At 46.6% G+C, this 21591-nt stretch overlaps 3 protein-coding genes across 4 annotated transcripts in view; 2 read left to right on the plus strand and 1 right to left on the minus strand.

Annotated features, from left to right (window-relative positions):
• The window catches only part of LOC103375567 (integumentary mucin C.1-like), a gene marked incomplete at its 5' end in the record, with an annotated part of 1651 nt that extends 789 nt beyond the window's left edge, over positions 1-862 (plus strand). Inside the window, 2 exons of the mRNA XM_008305878.1 lie at positions 91-349; positions 391-862. Of these exons, the coding sequence (XP_008304100.1) occupies positions 91-349; positions 391-677 (546 nt within the window). The remainder of the gene's footprint in view (positions 1-90; positions 350-390) is intronic.
• A 2355-nt stretch (positions 863-3217) lies between these two features.
• On the plus strand, positions 3218-7284 carry capslb (calcyphosine-like b). The gene is made up of 5 exons (XM_008305877.1): positions 3218-3354; positions 4655-4832; positions 5479-5688; positions 5777-5884; positions 7239-7284. Exons 1-4 carry the CDS (start codon positions 3218-3220, stop codon positions 5876-5878), a joined length of 627 nt encoding a protein of 208 aa, XP_008304099.1. The 3' UTR covers positions 5879-5884; positions 7239-7284.
• Positions 7285-7537: 253 nt separating this feature from the next.
• Positions 7538-16213, minus strand: il7r (interleukin 7 receptor). Of its 2 annotated transcripts, none has more exons than XM_008305874.1 (8): positions 16074-16213; positions 13931-14060; positions 13700-13857; positions 11424-11575; positions 11129-11282; positions 10950-11046; positions 10799-10871; positions 7538-10023 (listed from the first exon to the last, which is right to left on the minus strand). In XM_008305874.1, the coding sequence occupies exons 1-8, from the start codon at positions 16144-16146 to the stop codon at positions 9610-9612; spliced, it is 1251 nt and encodes a 416-aa protein (XP_008304096.1). In that variant the 5' UTR covers positions 16147-16213; the 3' UTR covers positions 7538-9609. The 2 variants fall into 2 exon arrangements, with proteins under 2 accessions (XP_008304096.1, XP_008304097.1); XM_008305875.1 differs by lacking the exon at positions 16074-16213 and adding an exon at positions 14275-15046.
• Positions 16214-21591: the final 5378 nt, after the last annotated feature.

A 21591-nucleotide genomic window follows, 5' to 3' on the forward strand; every position in this document is an offset into this window, starting at 1 on the left:
AGTGATTTACCTCATTCGTGCCCCCACAATCACTGAGCAGAAGACAACAACCACTCAGCTCACAACCACAATCATCTCCTCTACATCCAGAGCATCAACAACTGTGTATTTGACAATTACCACATCCAGTGCCCCAACAACCACTCGGCAGACAACATTGAGCGTATCCACAACCACTCAGCTGACAACCATACCGAGATCCTCCACATCCAGAGTATCAACAATCGTGGATTTGACGACCACATCCAGTGCCCCAGCAACCACTCAGCTGACAACCACTCCCAGCTCCTCCACATCCAGAGCATCAACAACCACATCCTCACTGACCACATCCATTTCATCCACAGCTGCAATTCCCTCTTCCATCTATTACTTCATTTCGGCCCTCAGCAACAACATCCAGTATCCCAACAACCACTCGGCAGACAACCACATCCAGTGCCTCCATGCCCAGAGCCTCAACCACCCCTCAGCCAACAACTACATCCAGCACATCTACAACTACATCCACAACCTCAACAATCACTGTTAGTGCTTCTACGACCATTCAGCCGACAACCACATCCAGAGTTTTCACAACAACACATCCAGCAACGACATGTGGTGCTCCAGCGACCACTTTCGAGGCCTCCACGTCCACTCCAACAACCTCAGCTCATCATCTACACAGCCAATGACCACATCCAGTGCCCCAACAACCACTTATTAGCAACAACATCCAGCACCTTCATGACCAGGCATCCATCGACCACATCCAGTGCATCTATGACCACTCAGTCGATAATCACATCCAAGCCATCTATGATTCCATCGAGAGCCTCAACAACCATTTCCAGAGCCTCAACAACAACAGATCCATCAACCACATCTGGCACTCCAATGACCGCATTCAGCTCCTCCACAGCTACACGGCCATCGGGCACATCCAGTTCCCCAACAACCATTCAGAAGTCAACCCCATCCCGTGCTCTAACAACCACTGAGGAGACAACCACATCTGGTGCTACCTAAACACCATATGTGGTGGCTGAAGACACGGTGATGAGGATTTACCTGATCTTCACCCATCACTGAGTTTCTACTATGTCGTTAAAATAAATCATAATTTAGTTTTAGTTCCTGTATTCTTTCTCTGTTTTCTATTTGACATGACAGATCTGATGCTAAATTTAAGTACCTTTTAATTTGGATTGGGTGTTGTAAAACACATGCCTGATTAGTGAATTTACATGTTAACAGACAGCTGCTTGATTACACTTGATTACTCTGGTTGTCATCCATTTTTTTAAAAGAATATCAAGTCTCATTTTCAGTGACATTTGGACCCTGCTCTCTTCTCAAACACACCATTTAGTTTGTACATTTGGAGGATAAACATAGAAACAGTGACTCTGCTTCAGAGTCAAAAGCTGTAATTTACGTCACAGTGCATTGTGACACGAGTCAGGAACTTGTGATTCCAAAGTGTTCGAACCTGGACACAAACTAGTTTGAATGCAGATCCCTCCCTATTGACAGCACTGCTGGTTGACCACCTTTCTTTCTTGTAGCTGTAAATTCCTTTGTGTTTGAAACTGATCTGGTGATGCAATAACTGCCTCTGTGCTATAAAACAGAAGACGGATTTCTAGCTGACTTCCATAAACCACACCTGCAAAATGGAGAAACTCAGTGGCTCATTTTCTACCTGATCACTGTGCTATAAAATGTCCGTTTGCTATGTTTACTCGTAGGGAATCTTTGGATCCATTGGGTTTGTCATGTTTCACATTGTAGGTTCCTAACCTTAATATTTGAACGTGTCTGGGTATTTGTATTGAATATAACATTGTAGGACCTCAGCAATATGCAATTTAACCAGAAAAAATATTTATAAACAGTATTGTTGCATCCTAACATTACAAATTTAAATTGGTAGATACATTTGTATTTTATGAAATCCTGTAGGGTCCTAATGTTGATATTTACATAAGTCAGGAAAAGTTGTTTTGTGTTATATATTTTATGGCCTCAACATTAACATGTAATTTAGTATTTTATGTAACACAGCAGGGTTACAACACTAATATTCAAACTTGTCCATTAGATCTGTGTTATTGTGTGATATTGTAGGGTCATAAACTTATTTAAATGAGGACACTGTTTTCCACAATAGTCATAACCTCAATATGAAATGAGGTATTTTGCCCTATGCATAAAATTGTAGGGTCCTAACGATAAATTACTAAAGTTAATTAGTATTTTAATATAACCTTGGAGGGTCCAAACCATAATATTTCACCTTGCTAGGTAAGTCTGAGGTTCTGATCATACATCATTACATGAAAACAAACTATGTAAATGAAGTAAATTTGCATGCTATGTAATAATCTGGGGTCAGTATTTAAAGTAGTCACGTAAATTTGTATGAATTGTGAAGTTCTAATGTCATTCTTAACCTTAATGTTTAATCTTGACTCTGTTCCAACCAACTGTTCTTTCTGCTTCTGCTTCCTGCATCAGAGCTCTTAGAGACCTGTTCCTGCTGTGGAGACAAAACTCTGCTGCAGAGTAATCTGATTACTGGGGGGCCTGAGTTTTGGTTAGGTAGTTTTGTAATCTGGCATCATAGTCAGTACCCTGCTGCAGAGTAATCTGATGGGAAAGAATGAGCTGATTTCATATTGGAGTCGTTTTTCTTCTTGTTGTTGTTTTTAATCTGTCGAAATTACAGACCTTGAAAAAGTCAGTAACTTTTAGAAACACGTTTCCTGCAGAGTTTTGTTGACACGCTGCTCCAGGTGAGTTACCTGCGGAGGTGCCGCCACCTGCTGTCCATCCGGGTGTTCTGCGCTGTGACTGCTGCGGTGAAACCTGACGTCCAGGCAGCTTCACACTGCAGCTCACTCGGGTTCTGTTCCGCGTCTGCACCGGCCCACCGGCTCCCGGTGTTCTGACCGAGCACCGGACGATGGACGGAGCAGCCAATGGCAGCGCAGAACAGTGTCTCCATGGTAACGGCGGATAGTTTGGGGAGGGGCCTCGCAGTGAAACGGAAAAAGCAGCAGGTAGAAACAGACCGAGAGAGAACACACACCGCGCTGCTGCTGCTCCAACACCGTCAGTCTGTTTCAGGTAAAGTCCACTGTCCTGTCGAGCTTCGTGTCTCTGCTGTGTGGGCTCCTCTGAGCTCCGTTCAGCCTCATCAGTAACACCTGATTGATGTGACTGATCAGGGATGGCGGGGACGTCGAGGCACGACCGTGAGATGGCGCTGAGGGCCAAGCGGCAGCTGGCGGCCTGTTCGGACCCGGTGGAGAAGCTCCGCCTCCAGTGTCTGATACGAGGCTCCTCAGGGATCAAAGGCCTGAGCAGGTGAGCTCCGCCCACATCACACACCTGTCCACACTGTGCTCCTGCCTGCGGGTAGGAGATCAGCTGGAGGTCCAGGTTCAGGCCTTCAGTGAGCAGAAGTCATCCCATCCTGCAGTTTAATGTGGAGCATGGACGTCCTGTTCAGTCACTACACGCTGTATTGATCGCTGATGGATCAATAATACCACTCCGGTAGCTCAGCTTAGCATTAGCTAACACAGTCTCACTACCACAGGGACTGAATCCACCGTCCGTCCCAGGGTTCCCCTCGGTTTAGCAGCATCATCACACGTGTTCCTGCTTTAATAAGCAGAAGCTTCAGGTGGAACATTTAACACTGGAGAACCATTTGAATGTTCTCTGACCCACTCTGGGATCCTGAACCTCATGTTGAGAAACACTGCCTCAGAGTGCCGTGACACTGAACAGCTGCAGCACACACAAAATAGGAACCTGTGAGTACGCGTATGTCAGCATTGTTCTGAACCACTGGTGACATGTACTCAGTTACAGCAGTTGTAGTTGAGTATCAGCACCGGCAGGTGTGGGCTTAGATAAGAATACTGCAGTACTCGTAGTACTGTGTCGCTCTGAGGTTTCCTGTCAGAGGATGCAGGATGTTTTTCTGTTTGTCTTCATCGTGTTGCTTTCATCCTGCTTTGGTTTGTTCATGTTCAGCTGTACACCCAGTACCTGCAGTATCTGTACTGATGCAGTATTTGTACTAGTGTAGCATTTGTACCGATGCAGTATCTGTACTGATGCAGTATTTGTACTAGTGTAGCATTTGTACCGATGCAGTATCTGTACTGATGCAGTATCCGTTGGAGCTGCTGCAACTGCAGTACTTGTAGTATTTGCAGTATATGCAGTACTTTCAGTCCCTGCAGTATCTGCATTTGCAATATTTGCAGTGCCTGTGGTGTTTGGAGTCCCGGCAGGTTGTGAGAAGTATTGATCAGTCCTGAACCAGGAAGCCCGACTAATGGGTCAGCAGGTGTCGAGCCTGAAGTCAGAGTTCAGTGTCACGAAGGAGGTTCTCTTTTACCCTGGTAGGTCTCCATGGTAACTGATGCTGAGGAGCTAGGTCTCCATGGTAACTGATGCTGAGGAACAAAGTGAACAGAGTCTGAAGCAGGAAGTCTGACTGATGAGGAAAGCTGAACCTCCTTCATGATACCTGTGGTCTCTGCTCCAGCTTTAGTTCATGTGGAGCCGCTACACAGAGAAAGTCTGGATCTGTTGAACTGGCTTTGCAGTATACCCCTCTGCTTCGTCCTGACTCTGTTGTGTGCTGTAGAACCTTCAGGATCATGGATGATAACAGCAGCCGCTCTCTGGACCTGAAGGAGTTCCTGAAGGGTCTCAATGACTTCGGGCTGGTGCTGGAGAAGGACGAGGCCATGCAGCTGTTTCAGCACTTGGACCGGGACGGCAGCGGAGCCATCGACTTTGACGAGTTCCTGGTTGCTCTCAGGGTGAAGCTCATACCGACTCAGGTTCAGTGTGAGAACGTTGGACCTTCAGGTCAGACGTTCTCCTTCCAGAGCTGCTCTCAGTCTGCACATAGAGATGTACTGACCAGCTCCAACCTGAGGCCGCTCCTGTATCCACATCCTCTCTCACACAAATGTGGTCATTTTATACATTTTCTGATCATTTCAGCTTCATCACCCCGTAATCAATGAATGTATGATGCTAATGGAGCTAACCACATATTTAGCATGTACAGATATCGCTGTTTGAAGCAGCTTTGTCACTGGAACATAAAAATGAAATATGAGCTTGGTGCATTGGCCAGAGCTCATGAACCTCCTCAGAGTCTCTGTCATGGTCCCGTTGCTGCTAAACTCCCACAATGCTCTCTGCTGCCACCATGACTGTAGTCTGAGTCTCTACAGGGTTAAACAGGAAGAGGCTCCACCTACTGGAACAACACGACTTTATCTGCTGCCTCACTGGTTCATGCTTGTAAAGGTTGATTAGTCAGTAACTGCTCTGAACTAGATGGCAGCAGCAGACAGACTTATGCAGTCACAGTGAAGGAGCAGCTCTGGAATAAACAGCAGAGAAGGTCCATCAACTCTCCTGCAGGAGCTCACTGACTTCTGCTCTCTCCTGCAGCCGCCGATGTCCAAGGCCCGGAAGGAGGTGGTGATGCAGGCGTTCAGGAAGCTGGATAAAACGGGTGACGGGGTGATCACGGTGGAGGACCTGCAGGGGGTGTACAACGCCAAGTACCACCCCAAGTACCAGAACGGGGAGTGGACGGAGGAGCAGGTGTTCAGGACCTTCCTGGACAACTTCGACTCGCCGTACGACAAAGACGGGAAGGTGAGGCGCTGCCGTCGCTGTTGGTTCCAGCTGCTCAGAGCAGCCGGCCTCTGCGGTGTTCAGTGATGCAGTGTGTTCCCATCTGAAGGTGACCCAGGAGGAGTTTATGAGTTATTACGCCGGAGTGAGCGCCTCCATCGACACCGACGTCTACTTTATTGTGATGATGAGAAACGCCTGGAAACTGTGACTTCTGGTAAAGCGGCGGAGTGTTGGGTGCTGGTGAAGGTTTCTCCTGCAGTTCTCTGTAGAAGCTTCGTTCCTCAGGCGGCTCCTGGCTGGTCTGGAGACCTTCTGCACTGTGTGGCTTTCCCTGTTCAGAATCAAGTTTGATCCTCACAACCAGCAGCTCAGTAGTGAACTCGTCTGTGTCATGTCTCCGTCTCTTTTCCTCTTCCTCTTCTGCAGCTTCACTGTTTCCATCCTCAACCTCTAAATCTAAATATTCCACGACGACATGGGAACTCCTTCACTTCACACTTCTTTATATCTAGTTTCTACATTTATTGTAAGATTTTTAGGACAGTTTATTCATATTTTGTTGGATTTTTTTAAAACGGTTTTATTGCTGTTTTTGGACAGTTTTCAGACATTTTGTGAACATTTGGTTTTTTGAGACACTTGACATTGTCTGACTATTGAAGACTGTTGCCAGGCCTTTGTAAGAACACTTTTCATACATTTTAGAGGTTGTTTTCTGCTCTTTTTTAAAAGATATTTTTCTGACTTTTTATTGACATTTTGTTAACATATTAACTTTTTTACATATTTTTTTTGACAATTTTCAGACATTTTTCTGCACATATTTTAAAACATTTTTTAAAAACCTGCTTGGTATTTTCTGACATGATAGATGACTTTATTGTCTCAGATGTTTCTTTCATATTTTAGGACATTTAATCCTTTTAAAGACATTTTTGGGACATGGTATTCTTTTTTTGCATATTTTATTAACATGTTTATAAAATTGTCTGATTACAGTGGAGTCATTTCTTTTAAGATATTTTAGAGACATTGTATGAGGTTTATTTTTTACCTTTTGAAGGCATTTTATTGTTTTTCGTTGTTGTTGTTGTTTTGCTCACACTTAAAGCTTTGGGACAGTCGTCTTTAATGATTGTGGGAGATTTATTTTTTTCTTTTAATTGCTCCACCATCCGTGTGCAGCAGCAGCTTCCTGTTGGAGCTACTTTACTTTAGATCAGTTTATGTTCAGCAGGCTTCATGGGAGAAGAAAGAAGAACAAGCTAAGTTCTGATCCACAAATCAGGTCCTCGTTCCTCTACTGCCTAATCTTGTTTCTGCTGAGCTGTTGGATCATTGCAACATTTACTGAAGTTTAGAGGGAAGCATCTTTTCTTGGTGAAGCGTTTACCTCCCAGACATCCGGAGCGTGAGGCGCTGAGGTTGGAGGTTTTAATGTGTGCCGACTGTCATTCTGTCAGATGAATGTGGCGTACACGCTCTGAGCCAGGTTTCAGTTTGACTCCTGAATGTGCTTCTTGTCGTCTGATCTGACCGTCTGACGAAACGTTCCTTCTGACCGACAGGTGACCAAAGAGGAGTTTGTGAGCTACTACTGTGGCGTCAGCGCCTCCATCGACAGCGACGTCTACTTCATCCTGATGATGAAGAATGCCTGGAAGCTCTGAGGATGAGGTCGAAGCAGACGAACCACCAGACCAACACTTTAATTCATTCTTATGATCAGATGTGTGTGTTTCTAACAGCTGGAACTGATTCTTTCAATAAAGGAGAAATCGTTTCTATAGACGGGTGTAGCTTCGTGGTTGACAGTGACTCTGACTGTTCTGTGATTGTAGACACACAGACACAGGAGGCCCTCGGACCGGTTTTGTTGACTTTATTGTATGTTAACATGCAGCATGATTAAATAAAGCGTGGTTCTGTCCGGACAGTGCGCTGAGTCCAGAGGAGCCTGCAGTGGATGGAGCCGACCCTCCTGCGCTTGCTGGAGGCGCAGGTTGTGTCAGATGTTAAAGCAGCAGCATCGTGTCTCCGTGACGACAACCACAAACAAACAGCCGGGCCAGGTCGTCATGGCAACACACCCACCCCTCCCTCCAGACGCGGTGCCCTGTGGTTGAGGGTGAACGAGACAGCAGCAGCTTCGGTTCTCTGATGGATCTGAGCAGCTTTTAAAGAATCTCTCCAGTGTTTTTGTATGTTTTAGTCACAAACCGCTGACGTTCTCCCGACTGAGCCCCAACAAGGAACACAGGCGTCCTTCTGTTTGTTCTAGTGGTCGAGTTGGACTGTAGGGAGTTCTAGTAAACACTTGGTAATTACAGGGGTCACGGCCTGGTTCTGGCCGTCCCTTAGAAGGTTCAAGGTGCCTTTTATATGGTTCTATCAGTTAGTCAGGAGGTTCTAGGGGTCTCTTACATACTAAAACTAAAGCTGTACAAGGAACTATCTAGGTGGTTCCAGTTGGGAGGTTAAGGTGATTCTTGTGGCGGTTGGAGTCATAGTGTTTGCCAGTCTTTGAGGTGGTCCTGTAGGTTCTTGCTGTGGTTCTCTAGGAGCTTCTGTGGCTACAGAGGAGTTTGTAGGAACCACTGAGGGTGCTGAATACCTACTGACGATTTAGTATTGATGTTTATTTCCACAGATTTGCTCTTTGACAAGGACCAGTACCAGTTCTAGAGGCTTGTGGTGGAACATCTACTAACTCAGACTGGCGCTGGTTTGTCTGCAGGTCAGAGCTGTGGGACGCGACAGACAACACGACAATGTTCTGGAAGCATTCAGGTTTCTGGGATTTGGAGTAAAACATACAAAAACACCAGTTCCATGTTGTAGGGTTCCTCCAGCAGCAGAGGGATGTCAGTTTATAAGGTACAGGGATACAGCGGCTACAGTCACATGGCATCAGGAGCAACAGGACGCTGAGGGTCAGTGACCTCACATCGGACCAGCTCATTTAGGGGAAAGACTGTCTTCATGGAAAGTGAGTGATCTGAACATGACGCTGCTCCTGAAGACATGAACGTGGTCACTGAATACAACGTTCAGCAGGTTGATGCTCACGCTGAGAGCTGAGGCTGTTTGACCAGCAGCACGTCAGGAACGATCAACCTGAAGTTTTAACTGTTTCTCATCACGTCATTGATTCAGAATCTGTAAACTGATCAGCAGATCAATAGTCTTTTGGTTGTCAGTGAATTGAAAAGCCGTCATGAAAAGTTCCATCTTTGAGCACATTAGCAAACAAATGATAATACAGAAGTGAGGTGGTGATGCAGTAATAACACAGTCACACGAAGCAGAACACTGAGCAGGTCTGACCAGTTCAATTAGAAAAACTGAAATATGGGTCAATGTTCTGATCCGGGTAGATCAGAGTTCTGGAGTTTTAAACAGCAAATACGTGCAAAAACTGCTGAAAGTGGAAAGCATTTGATGTATGTATCTAAAAGTTTACCTTTATAAATACTTTATGCCAAAAGCTTTGGGTCAGGTGTGGAGCTGGTGGAGCAGAGACACTGCTGAGGAGCATCTGACTCATTTAATGTTCATTCATGTTTCCTGGGAGTCGACTCCAAGCTAACAGCGTTTCTGCATTTTATCTAAACGTGTGGACACAAAGGGAAACTTTATAAACAGCAGGTTGTGTTGGTTGGTTCAGGAGCCGTTACGAGTCCAGTCCTCCAAGGTTTAAACACATAATATGACTCAGCTTTGTAGGAGATGGTACCGTGTGATTAGACATACATTGACAGCACGTTGCGACTGATGCTCTAAACCAGGAGATCCAGCCAGTACCTGGACCAAACCCACCAGCTACACACCTGTGATGCTTCAGGAGAACATCTGGTTCTGATATTGGCCGAAGAGTCGCACATTTCCAGTCCATCATGACGTTCTTTGGTTGAATCCGATCCTGCTGCTCTTCTTCGGCTACTTGATCTGATAGAAGCTGGACATGGTGACGTAGGCCTCCTCCTGCTGACCCGCTCCAAACACCTCCACCTCGTGTCCTGCACTGATCCGGTCCGCTTCAAGGGAGTCGGGTCTCTCCATCGGCTGAGGAACGTTGACAGGGGACGGACTGGAGCTCTGGAGGCTGTCCTCACCGGAGGAGGAACTCAGCAGGGCGGACAGCTCCAGCTCCTCGGTGCTGATGCTGGTGGTGCTCCTGCAGCTGGAGCTCTGGGTGGAGCTCTGGGTGGAGCTCTGGGTGGAGCTTGGGTTACTGGACTGAACAGCAGCAGCAGGATTGATCGAAGGCTCCACCTCCTCACAGCTCGGTTTCTCCACTGGGTAGACCCTGAGAGCGCTGAATACCTCGGGCTTGAAGTTCAGTAAGAGACCCTGTAAAAGCAGAGGATCGTCATGCTCAGTTAGTGCAGTGCAGCAGGAAGACACGACGGAACATCTAGGCGGTACCAGAGGTGAATTAGGAGGTCCTCTGGATGGACACACAGGGGGTTCTAGGGATCTTTTATGTGGTTTGAGGAGCTTTGAGGTATTTGTCAAGGTCCTTCAGGTGGTTCTGTTAGGAGCTGAGGTAGTTCTAGTAATCCTCTGGGGGATTCTAGTGGTTCCTCAGAAAGTTCTAGGACTCTTTTATGAGATTCTTGTGTACGGACAAGATGCTCTCAGGATTCTTCAGGTGGTTCTAGTGTGGTTCTGCTGGTGCTTTATGTAATTCTAGTAGTTAGTAGGAAAGTCCAGGAGATCCGGTAGTTCTTTGGTGTTGCTTTAAGGTGATTCTAGTCAATCTTTAATTCAATCTAATGAATCAATAAGGCAGTCCAAAAAATCATTTGGGTGGTTCTAGTGGTCCTCCAGCTCGTTCAAAGGATCTTTCAGAAAGCTGAAGGTGTCCGTCAGATGGTTCTGTTAGTCAGTCAGGAGGTTATGGGGATCTTTTATGGGGTTCTTGTGGTCCTGTAGTAATTGTAATGGTTCTAGGAGATCGGTTCTAGTCATTCTAGTCGCTCAGAGGATCATTTAGGTGGTTCTAGTGGGGCAGAGGTTCTGACTATAAATCCTCCAACTGTTCCAAGTGTCTGTCACCTGAATATGAATCTGTGTTGTTTGGGCTCACCTGAACCTGGATGCTGTTCTCTTGTGGACGACTCACCTTGTTTGGTTTGCAGATGTGCACCAGAGTCTGTTTGGGATGCGGGATGCTCGGCCACATGTAGCTGAATATTCTAACGGAAGCAGAAAACACACATGAAGAAACGAAGGCGTCTGAAGTCACCGACTTTCTCACAGAAAAGACGACGTACTTGTTTTTCCAGCCGATTACGACGCTGGAAGTCACCACCACCAGCGAGACGAGGCACACAATCAGTTTGTAGGCCGTCTGGTTTGGGAGCTTCTTCTCTGGAGGCACAAAGGAGCAGCTCAGTATCGTCTTGGCTGTTTTAGAGACGCTGTGGCGGCAGGATCGATTCCTTATTCTTACCAGCAGGAGTAACGAAGCTGAAGGTCTCGCTCCACTCGCTCCAGCTGCCCTGAAACCTCTGAGGGATGGCTCGCACTTTGACGTGGTACTCGGTGTATTTTTTGAGGCGCTCCATGTCGATCAGCAGGCTGTCCTTCGCTGACACGTTTTGAATCTGCTCAGAGAAAAGAAACTGATACTGAACAGAAATAACAGGTGAAGCAGGATCAACAGCAGGACTGCAGCATGACGGCTCGACAGACGATTCTGAAGTAAACGAGGTTTTCAGTGTGGACAAAACAAAGTCTGCAGATACCGTGCTGCTGCCCGCGCTGCAGATGTGCAGCTGGAACACCTGGTTGTCCACTTTCAGGTAGTCTTTGTCATACGGAGTCCGAAAGTGGATGGCAGCCTGGTTCAGCTCGAGGTCGAAGGTGACGTTCCACACCTGAGGACTCCTCGGTTTGACTGCAGAGACAGAGCGAAGCAGCAGAGGAGCACGATGAGAGGTTCTCTGGAAGAATATGCTACTGTGACCAAGCAGGAGGAACCAGCGCCAGGAAACATCAGGATTCATACATCTGTGTCCAGAGGCTTCACCGCTACTTCATCTACCCTTTACAGCATGTTTACTGTTTACCAGCGATCATCACGGATCGGTCTGGACAGCGGTCACCCTGCTGCTCTACGTCAGCACACTCCTGTCCTTTCACGCCTGAATCACTGTGTGAGGCTATTCTTCTATCTAATGTCTGAACCACTAAAATGTGACAAAGATGATTAAAAATTGAGGCAAAACACTCAGAAATGATGTAAAATGACCAAGATGGGACACGAAACGACCCAAATGTGACAAAACCCACAAAATGACGCTGAGTCACTAAAATGTGAAATAAACAGAATCTACACATTGACCAAAGGTGTGTAATTAGCAAAATGACAAAAACAACCACAATAAGAACATGTCACAGAATGACAGCGGTCCTGGTCCGGTAGTCGGGTTGACACTGGAAAATGATTTGGTTCCGGCATCATCTGGTCGCTCTGCTGCTGCTAGTTTCACTTCTACAGATCTAGAGAGATGATGAGGCCCTGACCCAACCACACAGACACTCAGACGAGTCGGGCTGAAATAAGGTTCGCTGATCAGGAGAACCGACACCAACAGAGCAGCAGTTCTGAGGATTCTACCGCACCCTGGACTTCATGCTGTCCTTCTGTGGGAGGCTGTATCCAGACTTATGACAAAAGGAAACCAAGAAGACAGCTGAGTCCTCCTACCAGACATCTACATGGGGTCCAGGTCCTACAGCAGCCAGGTCAGAGACCGGTCTACATCGATGTAGGTTTAGACTGATGTCCTACACGTCGCACAGACTCTTGGGGAGGAGGTCAAACGCTCAGTATCATTCTAACAGAGCCTTAAGTACAAAGAGAACAAAGTCGTCTTTCCTTCACGGTAACTGCAGAGAAGTGCTGCTGGCTGAGGGCTGCACCAGAAGCTCTACCATCAGTGTGTGATGGAGGTAATGTGTCGTCACATCATTCAAACCCTTGTGGGTGCAGCGCCGGTGTCTCCTCAGAGATGTGACGGAGGACAGAGCTCTGGGATTCCAGTGGACAATTCACTGTGAGAGACAAACAGTATGTGACGTCTGTCGACTACGTGAACATCACGTGATCCTGAAGACAAACATGATTGGAGGGTTGGTGACTCGGGGGTGAAGCCTGCAGCTGCTCTATGAAGGAACTTATCAGACATCACAGAGACCCGTGTGAGTCCCTCTGGTCACCGATGCTGCAGATGGACTCTGGCTGATGTCAGAAACCGACCGTCAGAGTCCTGCGAGGTCCACCAGCTGTTCTGGTTCTGCAGCTGCAGTAAAACCAGACTTGAGACAAAGATCAGTCGGACTGATCGGAGCCTCATCATCCAAAATGTACTCTTTAAACCATCCCAGCGGTCTGGAGTGGAGCTGAGAACAGGATGCACTGATGGTGAGAATACCGGTGGAGAACAGCTGTGGTGCATACAGGAAGTGAGAAGCTGTTTAAAATACATCATTTACTAAAAACAAGCGAACAGCAGGACTGTGTTACTGCACGATCCAGACCTTCAGCAATAAGGCTGCTGCTGGGAGGCTGAAGGGGATTCTAGAAGGTCGCTCGCTGAGGAGGACGAAGCCGACGTCTGCAGTCTGCACCCAGTGAGTCAGACTAGGAGAACTATGACTCGACTGTTGGTGCAGCTCAAGCAGACGTGAGTCATTTCATTCTGTCAGTAAATATCTGCTTTAGTGAAGGAACCTAAAAGATCTCATGAACCTTCCTAATTCTCCACTGGAACCATCTAATGACCTTCTGAACTGCCTAACTGTTGACCAAATGGACCAAAAAGGCCACAAGAAAGATCTGCAGCATCACTAGAACCTCCTTATGTGATCACAAAACCATCCAAAGGATCATAAAAATCCTCTTGACCTCATAACTGAGGAACAGAATTACCTGAAGAACCCGAGACCCTGTTGTGTTGCCTGGTAACTAGAACCATATAAACAGCCCTAGAGCCTCCTGGTGAACGGCGGTGTTTACCTATTTTCTGCAGGTCGACTGTGGTGGAGATGTTGCCTCCTTTCTTCAGGTGGACGGTCAGGTTGAGAACCAGCAGAGGCGTCAGATGTTCGGAGCTGATGGTGTCTCCGAGCTGCTGCAGGCAGCTGAAGCCCTCCCTGCTGGACCAGTTGGTGTAGCTGAGCAGAGAACAGCTCCGTCAGTGACCCAGTGATGCTCAGGACGGTGCAGTGAGTTTTTAAACGTGCTCACCACAGGCTCATCCTCTCGATGCCATCCTCATCGTCCTCAGCATCTTCATCGTCGCTGCCGCCTCCCAGCAGCTTGCAGGTCAGACTGCATCCTTTGGTGGCGATGTGAGAGCTGCAGCTGATCCTGGGCTCTGAGAGGAAACAACCTGCAATCAGCACTGCACTCAAACCACGGAGACACAAAGCAATAGAACGGGTTCTTAAATGGTTCCTCAGAAGGTTCTCTGGTTCTTCAAAGCATCATTACCAGCTGAAGGGCCTGAGCTGATTTCATAAAAACGGCTTTAAATTCTAAATATGAGTCAAATATTAATACAGAAGACTGTGTTTGCTATTATTTCATACCTGAGATGTTGTCTTATATTAATTCAGTCTGTCAGCTGTTCAGTTCATGGATAACTCTCTGGCTGTTTCATCAGCAGGATGACTTCATATTCACAACAAATGCTCAGCTGACAGGACTGCTGGCAGTCTGCTGCCTTCCAGCTGACTCTGGACCTTGGTGGTTCTGGTCCTGCTGAGTCCCTCGGTCGGGTCTCTAAACACAAAGCGCTTCACCTCGGCAGACTGTGCTCAGATGAGTCCCGCCTCCAACAGGAAGTGGGACTCAATAACAAACTGCTGTGAAGGTTTTTTGTTTTTACTGCAAATAAGCATCAGTTCCAGAAATCAGTTGTCAGTCTCCTTGATTAGCAAAACAAACGAACCAAACATGAAAAACCCATCCGGTTCCCTGATGTGGGGCACAAAGCTCAGATCTGAAATGTAATCCAGTGATGTTGTCTCATCCTACGAGCAGACAGGAAGCTGTAAACACACGAAAACCCGGTTTCTGGTTCTGTGACTGAAGGATCCTGAGAGAAGAACAGGTGTAGCAGCAACATGTTGACCTTTAACCACCTTCACTCTGAGGCTCACGTCAAGATCAAACCCTCTGATGCGCAGTTTTCCTCGACATCAGCTGCACGCGCTCAGTTACAGCTGCAGACATCAGTCAGTCGGTCGAGAGCTGTTCAACCAACACTTCTGATCAGCGACGAAGCCGTTTGAGTCTTTTTTACTAAACACTTCAATTCTGTCACTTCAGCTCCTTCAGTGAATGTTTTCTGGTTTCTTTCCTCTGTGACACTAAACTGAACATCTCTGGACTAAACCAGACGTTGGCGGAAACTCTGATCCACGTTTTTATCTGCAACATAAAGTCCTGCAGCCCAGTGGAACCAGAACAACCAAAATCTGTTTATTGTTGTTGAACTGTCTCCATGTTTCCAGACTTCTCCTCTGCTCTGCTCATCAGCTGTAGAAAGATGTTCCACCATCAGATGTAGAAAGATGTTCCACCATCAGCTGAATGTATCTCCACCAACTGGCTCCTCTTCTCTGGTTCTGATCCGTGCTGCGTTTATGTATTGATCCAGCGGTTGGGTTCTCTCCTGTCATCTCCGTTCTGCTCAGGTCGGGTTCATTTCCAGACAGAACCACATGCTACGTGTGGCCACTTCAAAGACCATCAGATGTTTGTGTCTGATCTGTGAGTCTGGAGGCTGAACTGAGGCCAGCCTCGGTGTGCGTAGAGCTGCTGACTCCTGGCTGCTCAGCACAGCTGTGGTTACAGCAGAGGTTCTGCTCGACAGCAACACAGATGTCCAGAGGTTCCAACACTCAGCTGATGAATGAGCTCCTTTATGTGACAGCTGGCTGCATGTTTCACAGAACGCCCACAGCTTTTAGGTTTACTTCATGATATCTGCTGAGCCGAGCCTCTGACTAAGACCGAGCCGTGACACATTCCAGGGTCCGGATTTGACTCACTGGTTCAGGCTCGTGCTCGTCTCAGACTGTAAACACTTCATGTTGTCTGTTCTTTAACTGTAACGTTTAAAATAACCCTCACTGGTGGTTTGCAGATGTTCCCTGGTTGTTAAAGCATGGACAATATCTCATCAAATTGCAGAAATAAATAATTTACAAAACTGTAAAAAAGAAAAAAAACAACATAAAACAGGCCAAACTGTGAAGAGTGTCCACACGACGAACCTGCGTTTTTACAAACAGCCCTGTGTTCTTTTGTAATGTTTCACTGCAGAACTGCAGGTTTACTGTATTCAGATGATTGCTGCTCTGTGATGGACGGCTCTGCTCACCCATGTCGGCCTCTCCGTCTCCGCTCTGAGCCTCGCCTCCAGCCGCCAGCAGCAGCAGCAGCAGCAGCAGCATCTCCGTCCAGCTGAGTCCGCCTCACCTGTTCCTCTGCTCTGATCGCATGCTGCCGCTCAGCTGAGAGCTTTTCTGAGCAGCAGAGGAAGGAGGAGTGGCTGATCGACAGAGGAAGCAGGAGGTGTGGGGTGAGGTTAGGACTCTGCTCACAGGATGTTCTGTAAATCTGAAAACATACCATCAGCAGGTTCTCTGCAGAAAAACACCAACAGCACCACTGTTACACAACAGCAGTGTTACATCATTCTGTATCCCTCACAGTAATCCGATTACTCCTACAGCAGAGTACTGTCTCTTATATCAGATTACAAACTACCAGCTCAGATCCACAGATTACCTTCAGGTTCAGCAGCAGGAACTGAACCAAAGTGAGTCCATCTCTGGTTCCTTCAGTCTTTATCTGCTGACAGACTCCTCAGCATGGAGGAGACCAGAGTCCACTAGGTTCTGCTCACGTGTTCTGATGGAGGAGACCAGAGTCCACTAGGTTCTGCTCACATGTTCTGATGGAGGAGACCAGAGTCCACTAGGTTCTGCTCACGTGTTCTGATGGAGGAGACCAGAGTCCACTAGGTTCTGCTCTTTGCTGGAGGGGTTGTGCTGCTCTATCTTTCTCTGGAAAACACCTCAAAGGGTTCTGGTGGACTCAGCTGAGGACTGACACTACCCAGCTCCTGGTTCCACTTGGTTCTGGTGTAGAAGCTCCTGATGATGTTGTCCTCTGATCGATGCCCTCCCCAGTCGCCCAGTCAGGCAGCAGCTTGCCTGGCAGCTCTGTTGAAACGTGCCTGCTGTAGTGAATGAGAAGCTGTGAGCAGCACTGAGGTAGAAAAGAGATCCGAGCCGGCCGTTAACTTTGGAGGCTGAATTTGAAATAGAGTCTTTCTAAAGAGCTTGTTTGTGACGTCCATCAGAGGAAACACTCTGCTGAGAAATCAAACAGTTCTTCAGATCCAGTTTGGAACATGTTTGTGTTGTGGACCGTCACGTCTGACAGCAGCTTGATAACGTGTGAGGCTCTCAGCGAGGACATCAAGGTGTCATTCAGCCCACTGGCTGCAGAAGTCTGAAGGTTTTCTGGTTTCTTTCCTCTGTGACAGCAAACTGAACATCGTTGGACTAAACAAGACGTCAGAGGAAACTCTGATCCACATTTCTTAATACGTTAGAGACCAAGTAGCTGATGGAGTAATCCACAAAGTAACTGACAGTGGAAATCCTGGTGCTATAAATAACGTTTGTGTTTTATCCTGTGGATCATGTGAGCAGACGGCCGGTGTTTTAGAGCAGCTCCATGATTCTGGAGGTCTGATGTGATGTTTGTGCAGCTCTGAGCAAACAGTTGGCTTCTGTCAAACAGCAACCATGAAGTCTAACCAGCAGCCTACAAACCACTTCCTGACTGCTCAACTGATCTGGTTTGTTTTCAGACGAAAGCCGCCGAGTTATCGCGTCTGTGTTTACTACGAGCTGTGAGCTGAAGCCTCCGGCCTCGGCAGCCTGAGACCTGCTAATAATCGTCTCTGACTGGAGACAGACAGCAGCTTCAACGTCTCGGACACTCTTAGTTTCAGTTTTCTTCTCTGGTTTCAGTTTGGCAGCTGAAGAACCGCAGCGTCTCTGTCCATCTTCCTCTTTTCTGCCATCAGCTGCTGTTTCTGTGTGTTCAGCTGCTTCGTTGTGTTTCCCTGCAGCCAGGAATACGCTGCAGCTTCACAGGTGGTTGAGGTTCAGCTACACAGTCTGGGAAGGTTTGTCTCAGCGCAACACAATTTACAGAATCCTGGAGTAAAAACACACAGGGTTTTAACCCGTCTCCTAAATAAATGTCTCTCCCTTGTTTCTCCATGTGTTGCTCAGCCAAATTAAAGGTCTGTGAGTTTTTGAGAGTCTTCTTGAAGAAAGACATAAATGTGATGTTAAAATCGACTCTATCAAGTTACAAAAAATAACAACAGGCGACTGGATCTTGTGTGTTAAAGGGCTCAAAATGAGCGAGAAAATTGCAGCAGAAGATATTGTTCTCCAAAAAAAAATCAAAAATGAAGATAGAGATGGTAAAAGAATCAACTCAGAGAAACAAACATCTGTCTTCCTGGACAAACACAGGAAACAAAAAGGGTCTAAAAAAGAAAAGGATTTCTACGACTACTGTCAGAAGATGTGTGAACGTCCACATTGGAGGATGAAGGGAAACCAGGCAGCTGAGCTAGGCTAGTTAGCTTTTAGCATTAGCAATGGGACTGTTTATTCTTCTTCACTGTGATTAGACGTAGTTAACGTTGTACTTATGTCATGAGGATGTGTGACAGGAAACATCTGGAATGAAGATCAATTAGCTTTGGCTAAGGCTAACTGTTGCTATCACACCAGTTGGAGATGGAGATGGAGATGATGGTGGAAATGGAATTTATGGTGGAAATGATGGTGGAGATGTTGGTGGAGGTGGAGGAGACACAACATGTACACTTTGTGGTTGTTTTGTGTTTCACTCATCACTGAGCTAAAAGCAGGCTGCCTGTTAGCTTTAGCTCCTGTTAGCTTTAGCTCCTGTTAGCTTTATCTGAAGTGGAACCTGGAATTAAAGTCAGGCTGTTAGCAACAACTGAAAACATCCATTTAATTCACCACATGACCGAATGAAGCACAGATAAACAGCTAAAGCTTTGCTAATGCTAACTGATCAGATTTTTGCTGTAAATATCTGAACTTCTTGTTCCATCGCCTGTTCAGACACACGCACACAAAAAGAGAGATTTCAGTCAGTGTTGTCTGTTTGGATTAAAGAAGCTTTTTACCATGAATAAGCTAATGCAGCTAATTAGCATATCCAAACACTCACACAATATGGGTCTAAAGACATACAAAGGTTTTGTCACGTTAGCGAAGGCCAGTTGCAACCAGCTGGTTGGTTTCTACTTTGCTTCTCTTCCTTTTTAAATGACACATTTCTCTGACATAAGAACTTTATTTTCTGGTCTGAACTCGATTCTGACCAGATATGTAGAGCGTGAGTTGATTGGCTGTGTGGTGGGTGTATTTATATCCTGTTTAACCCAGTTTAACCCTGCTGACCTTGTTAGCAGTACACAGACAGATTCGTTATTTATAGGTTTATAGGTACTCTCTGATTTTATCGTGTTTCCTTAGAATCACTCATAACCCTGATTGTGAACCGACCGCCTGCTGCAGGGAATGAACTGGCTCCAGTCTGTGGTCTGTAGACCTGATTAAACACAGCAGATGAGTGTGAGGTCGACCCACGGACGCAGTCATAAACAAAGGTTTCTAACCCTATAAAGTCCACGCTCATCATTCGGTCTACGTCTCCAGTGACTCCTGTAACTCTGAATCTTCTCTGATGGAACCACTGAAACATGAATCTTTGTCACAAGCAGCAGTCCTGCATGTTGCTTTATTAACGGTCTTCTGGAAACATGGGTCAGAAATATACAGACACAAATGCTCATATTTGGTTCTATTTGTCTGTTTTCCCCTCAGTCAGGTTTTTTCTGGTTTGTCTTTGACCCAGTCCAGATTACAGGAGTCACTGGAAACTCACCACCAACAGGATATCAGAAGCCGTGGTTCTGTCTGTATCTCACACATCACTGCTAAAAGTGTGTCTCTAGTATTAGTTACTCCACTCTGACTAAGTCTGAATCTGTTGCTGTCTGTCTGTTGACTGGTGGATTAATGAGCTGCAGCGTTCAGGGTGTTTTCTGGTGAAGCTGACTGTGGGGGAGCAGCAGCTGCCCAGCGCCGGATGAGCTGCTCTGAGGAGCTAAATGAGTCACGACTGCAGCCGTCTCCATGCTGAGCAGCAGCTCCCTGTTCAGGACGTCCTTCCTTACATTTATATACCTGTATAGAAGGTGCATCTATTTATGTCTTTGCACCTACACCCAAACACGAAACCACAGAGTAAAATCTCACGGTGCAGAATTTGAGTGAAGCCACACCAAACTGAGCGGCTGTTTGAAGCCGGAGCTGCAGCAGCCACATGAATCCTCCGAGTGTTTTCGCTGTTTTACTTCTTCAGCTTTCTGCAGCAGCGGCGAGCTGCAGCCTGCATGTAGAAAAGTGTTGCACGCTGTGCAAGCAGAGGTTAGGCTTGTTCACAAATTACTTGTCACCACATCCTCTTCCTTCAGTCATAATTCATCCTTCAAAAACAACAAGCGGCTCCAGCTGAAGTGAGACTCCTGCCATCTCTGGGAGGTTCAGCTCAATCCAGTTTCATGTAGAAACTTTCTGTTTGACTCAGTGTTGATAGAGAGGAGAGCTGCTGGGAGACAACACACACCACTAACCGTAGAGACAGCTAGTGACAACGAAGGCTAACCCTGACTGGAACTAAAACTAACTCAAATCTACATCTAAAATATGTGTCCTGTTCCTAAACCAGTCCAGCTTCTTCCTGAAGTGAGCCCACTGTTCTCCTTCAGAAACTACAACCATCACAAATACTTTTTTCTCAAAATATTCCGACTTATTTCCCCAAAGAATAATATCATATTTTCCTCAAACACTGCTGAATATGAACTCTGTTCCTTCTTTCCAAATTTTGTTTAAATTTTATTTCAGATTTTATTGTTCACAACCGATTTCATGAAGGGGCTGCTCAGTGGCTTGGTGTCAGATCTCCAGTTGGTCCCGGTGAGGACACCCGGGATCTTTCTGCATGGAGTCTCCATGTTCTCCGCGTGCAGCGTGGGTTCTCTCCGGGTTCTCCGGCTTCCTCCCACAGTCCAGAAACATGCTGAGGTTTTGGGTATAAAAAGATGAATTCAGTTTGAAATCCCTCATTCCTGTTCAAAATGGTAAAACATGGAGAACTGAGTCCACATCAAAGCTCTTCATGATGCTGGACGGTCTCTGAGACAAACAGGGAGAGACATGAAGTGTTCTCACAGTGTGGTCAGGTAAGATCTGGAGTCAACTAACGAGACTGGTTCTTAGAAGATGCTCCAAGGAAGAGGCAGGAAACCAAAGTTATCTGAAGCAGATGTGGACACCTCAAGACTTGAAGGACTAGAGACAGAAGGAAGAGCACTGCTGATCTTCAGCCAGAGATGCTTCTAGACCAGAGTCTGAGAAGGTCTCCAGAGTGACCATAAGAGACGACTGATGGAACAAGGCTTAGAGGGAAGAAGAGCTGCTGAGAAGCCTTTACTGAGGCCTGCAAACATCCAGAAACACAAACACTGGACTGATGGTGACTAGAAGAAGGTCCTCTGGATGGACGAGTCCAAGTTTGAACTCTTCAGTCAGCATCATCGTGCTCATATCATCAGAACAGCTGGAGAACATTTTGATGCCAGATGCACTCACAGTGGAACACACTGGAGGTTCCATCATAGTATGGGCTCCATGAGTGGAAACAGCAAGTTAGTGAAAACCAACAGTGTCATGAACCAGAACGTCTACCACAACACCTTAGTG

The sequence above is a fragment of the Stegastes partitus genome, unplaced genomic scaffold (assembly GCF_000690725.1).
Source record: "Stegastes partitus isolate 25-593 unplaced genomic scaffold, Stegastes_partitus-1.0.2 Scaffold2670, whole genome shotgun sequence".
NCBI classification, from domain to species: Eukaryota; Metazoa; Chordata; class Actinopteri; family Pomacentridae; genus Stegastes; species Stegastes partitus.

Bases quoted from the DNA above. Each gene is read 5' to 3' on its own strand.
- capslb (XM_008305877.1), top strand. From the start codon at position 3,218: ATGGCGGGGACGTCGAGGCACGACCGTGAGATGGCGCTGAGGGCCAAG. The intron at 3,355-4,654 runs GTGAGCTCCGCC...TGTGTGCTGTAG, and splicing joins GGGATCAAAGGCCTGAGCAG to AACCTTCAGGATCATGGATG. The intron at 4,833-5,478 runs GTGAAGCTCATA...TCTCTCCTGCAG, and splicing joins AGTTCCTGGTTGCTCTCAGG to CCGCCGATGTCCAAGGCCCG.
- il7r (XM_008305874.1), bottom strand. From the start codon at position 16,146: ATGCTGCTGCTGCTGCTGCTGCTGCTGGCGGCTGGAGGCGAGGCTCAG. The intron at 14,061-16,073 runs GTGAGCAGAGCC...GTTTCCTCTCAG, and splicing joins AGACGGAGAGGCCGACATGG to AGCCCAGGATCAGCTGCAGC. The intron at 11,576-13,699 runs GTAAACACCGCC...CTGTCTCTGCAG, and splicing joins AGTCGACCTGCAGAAAATAG to TCAAACCGAGGAGTCCTCAG.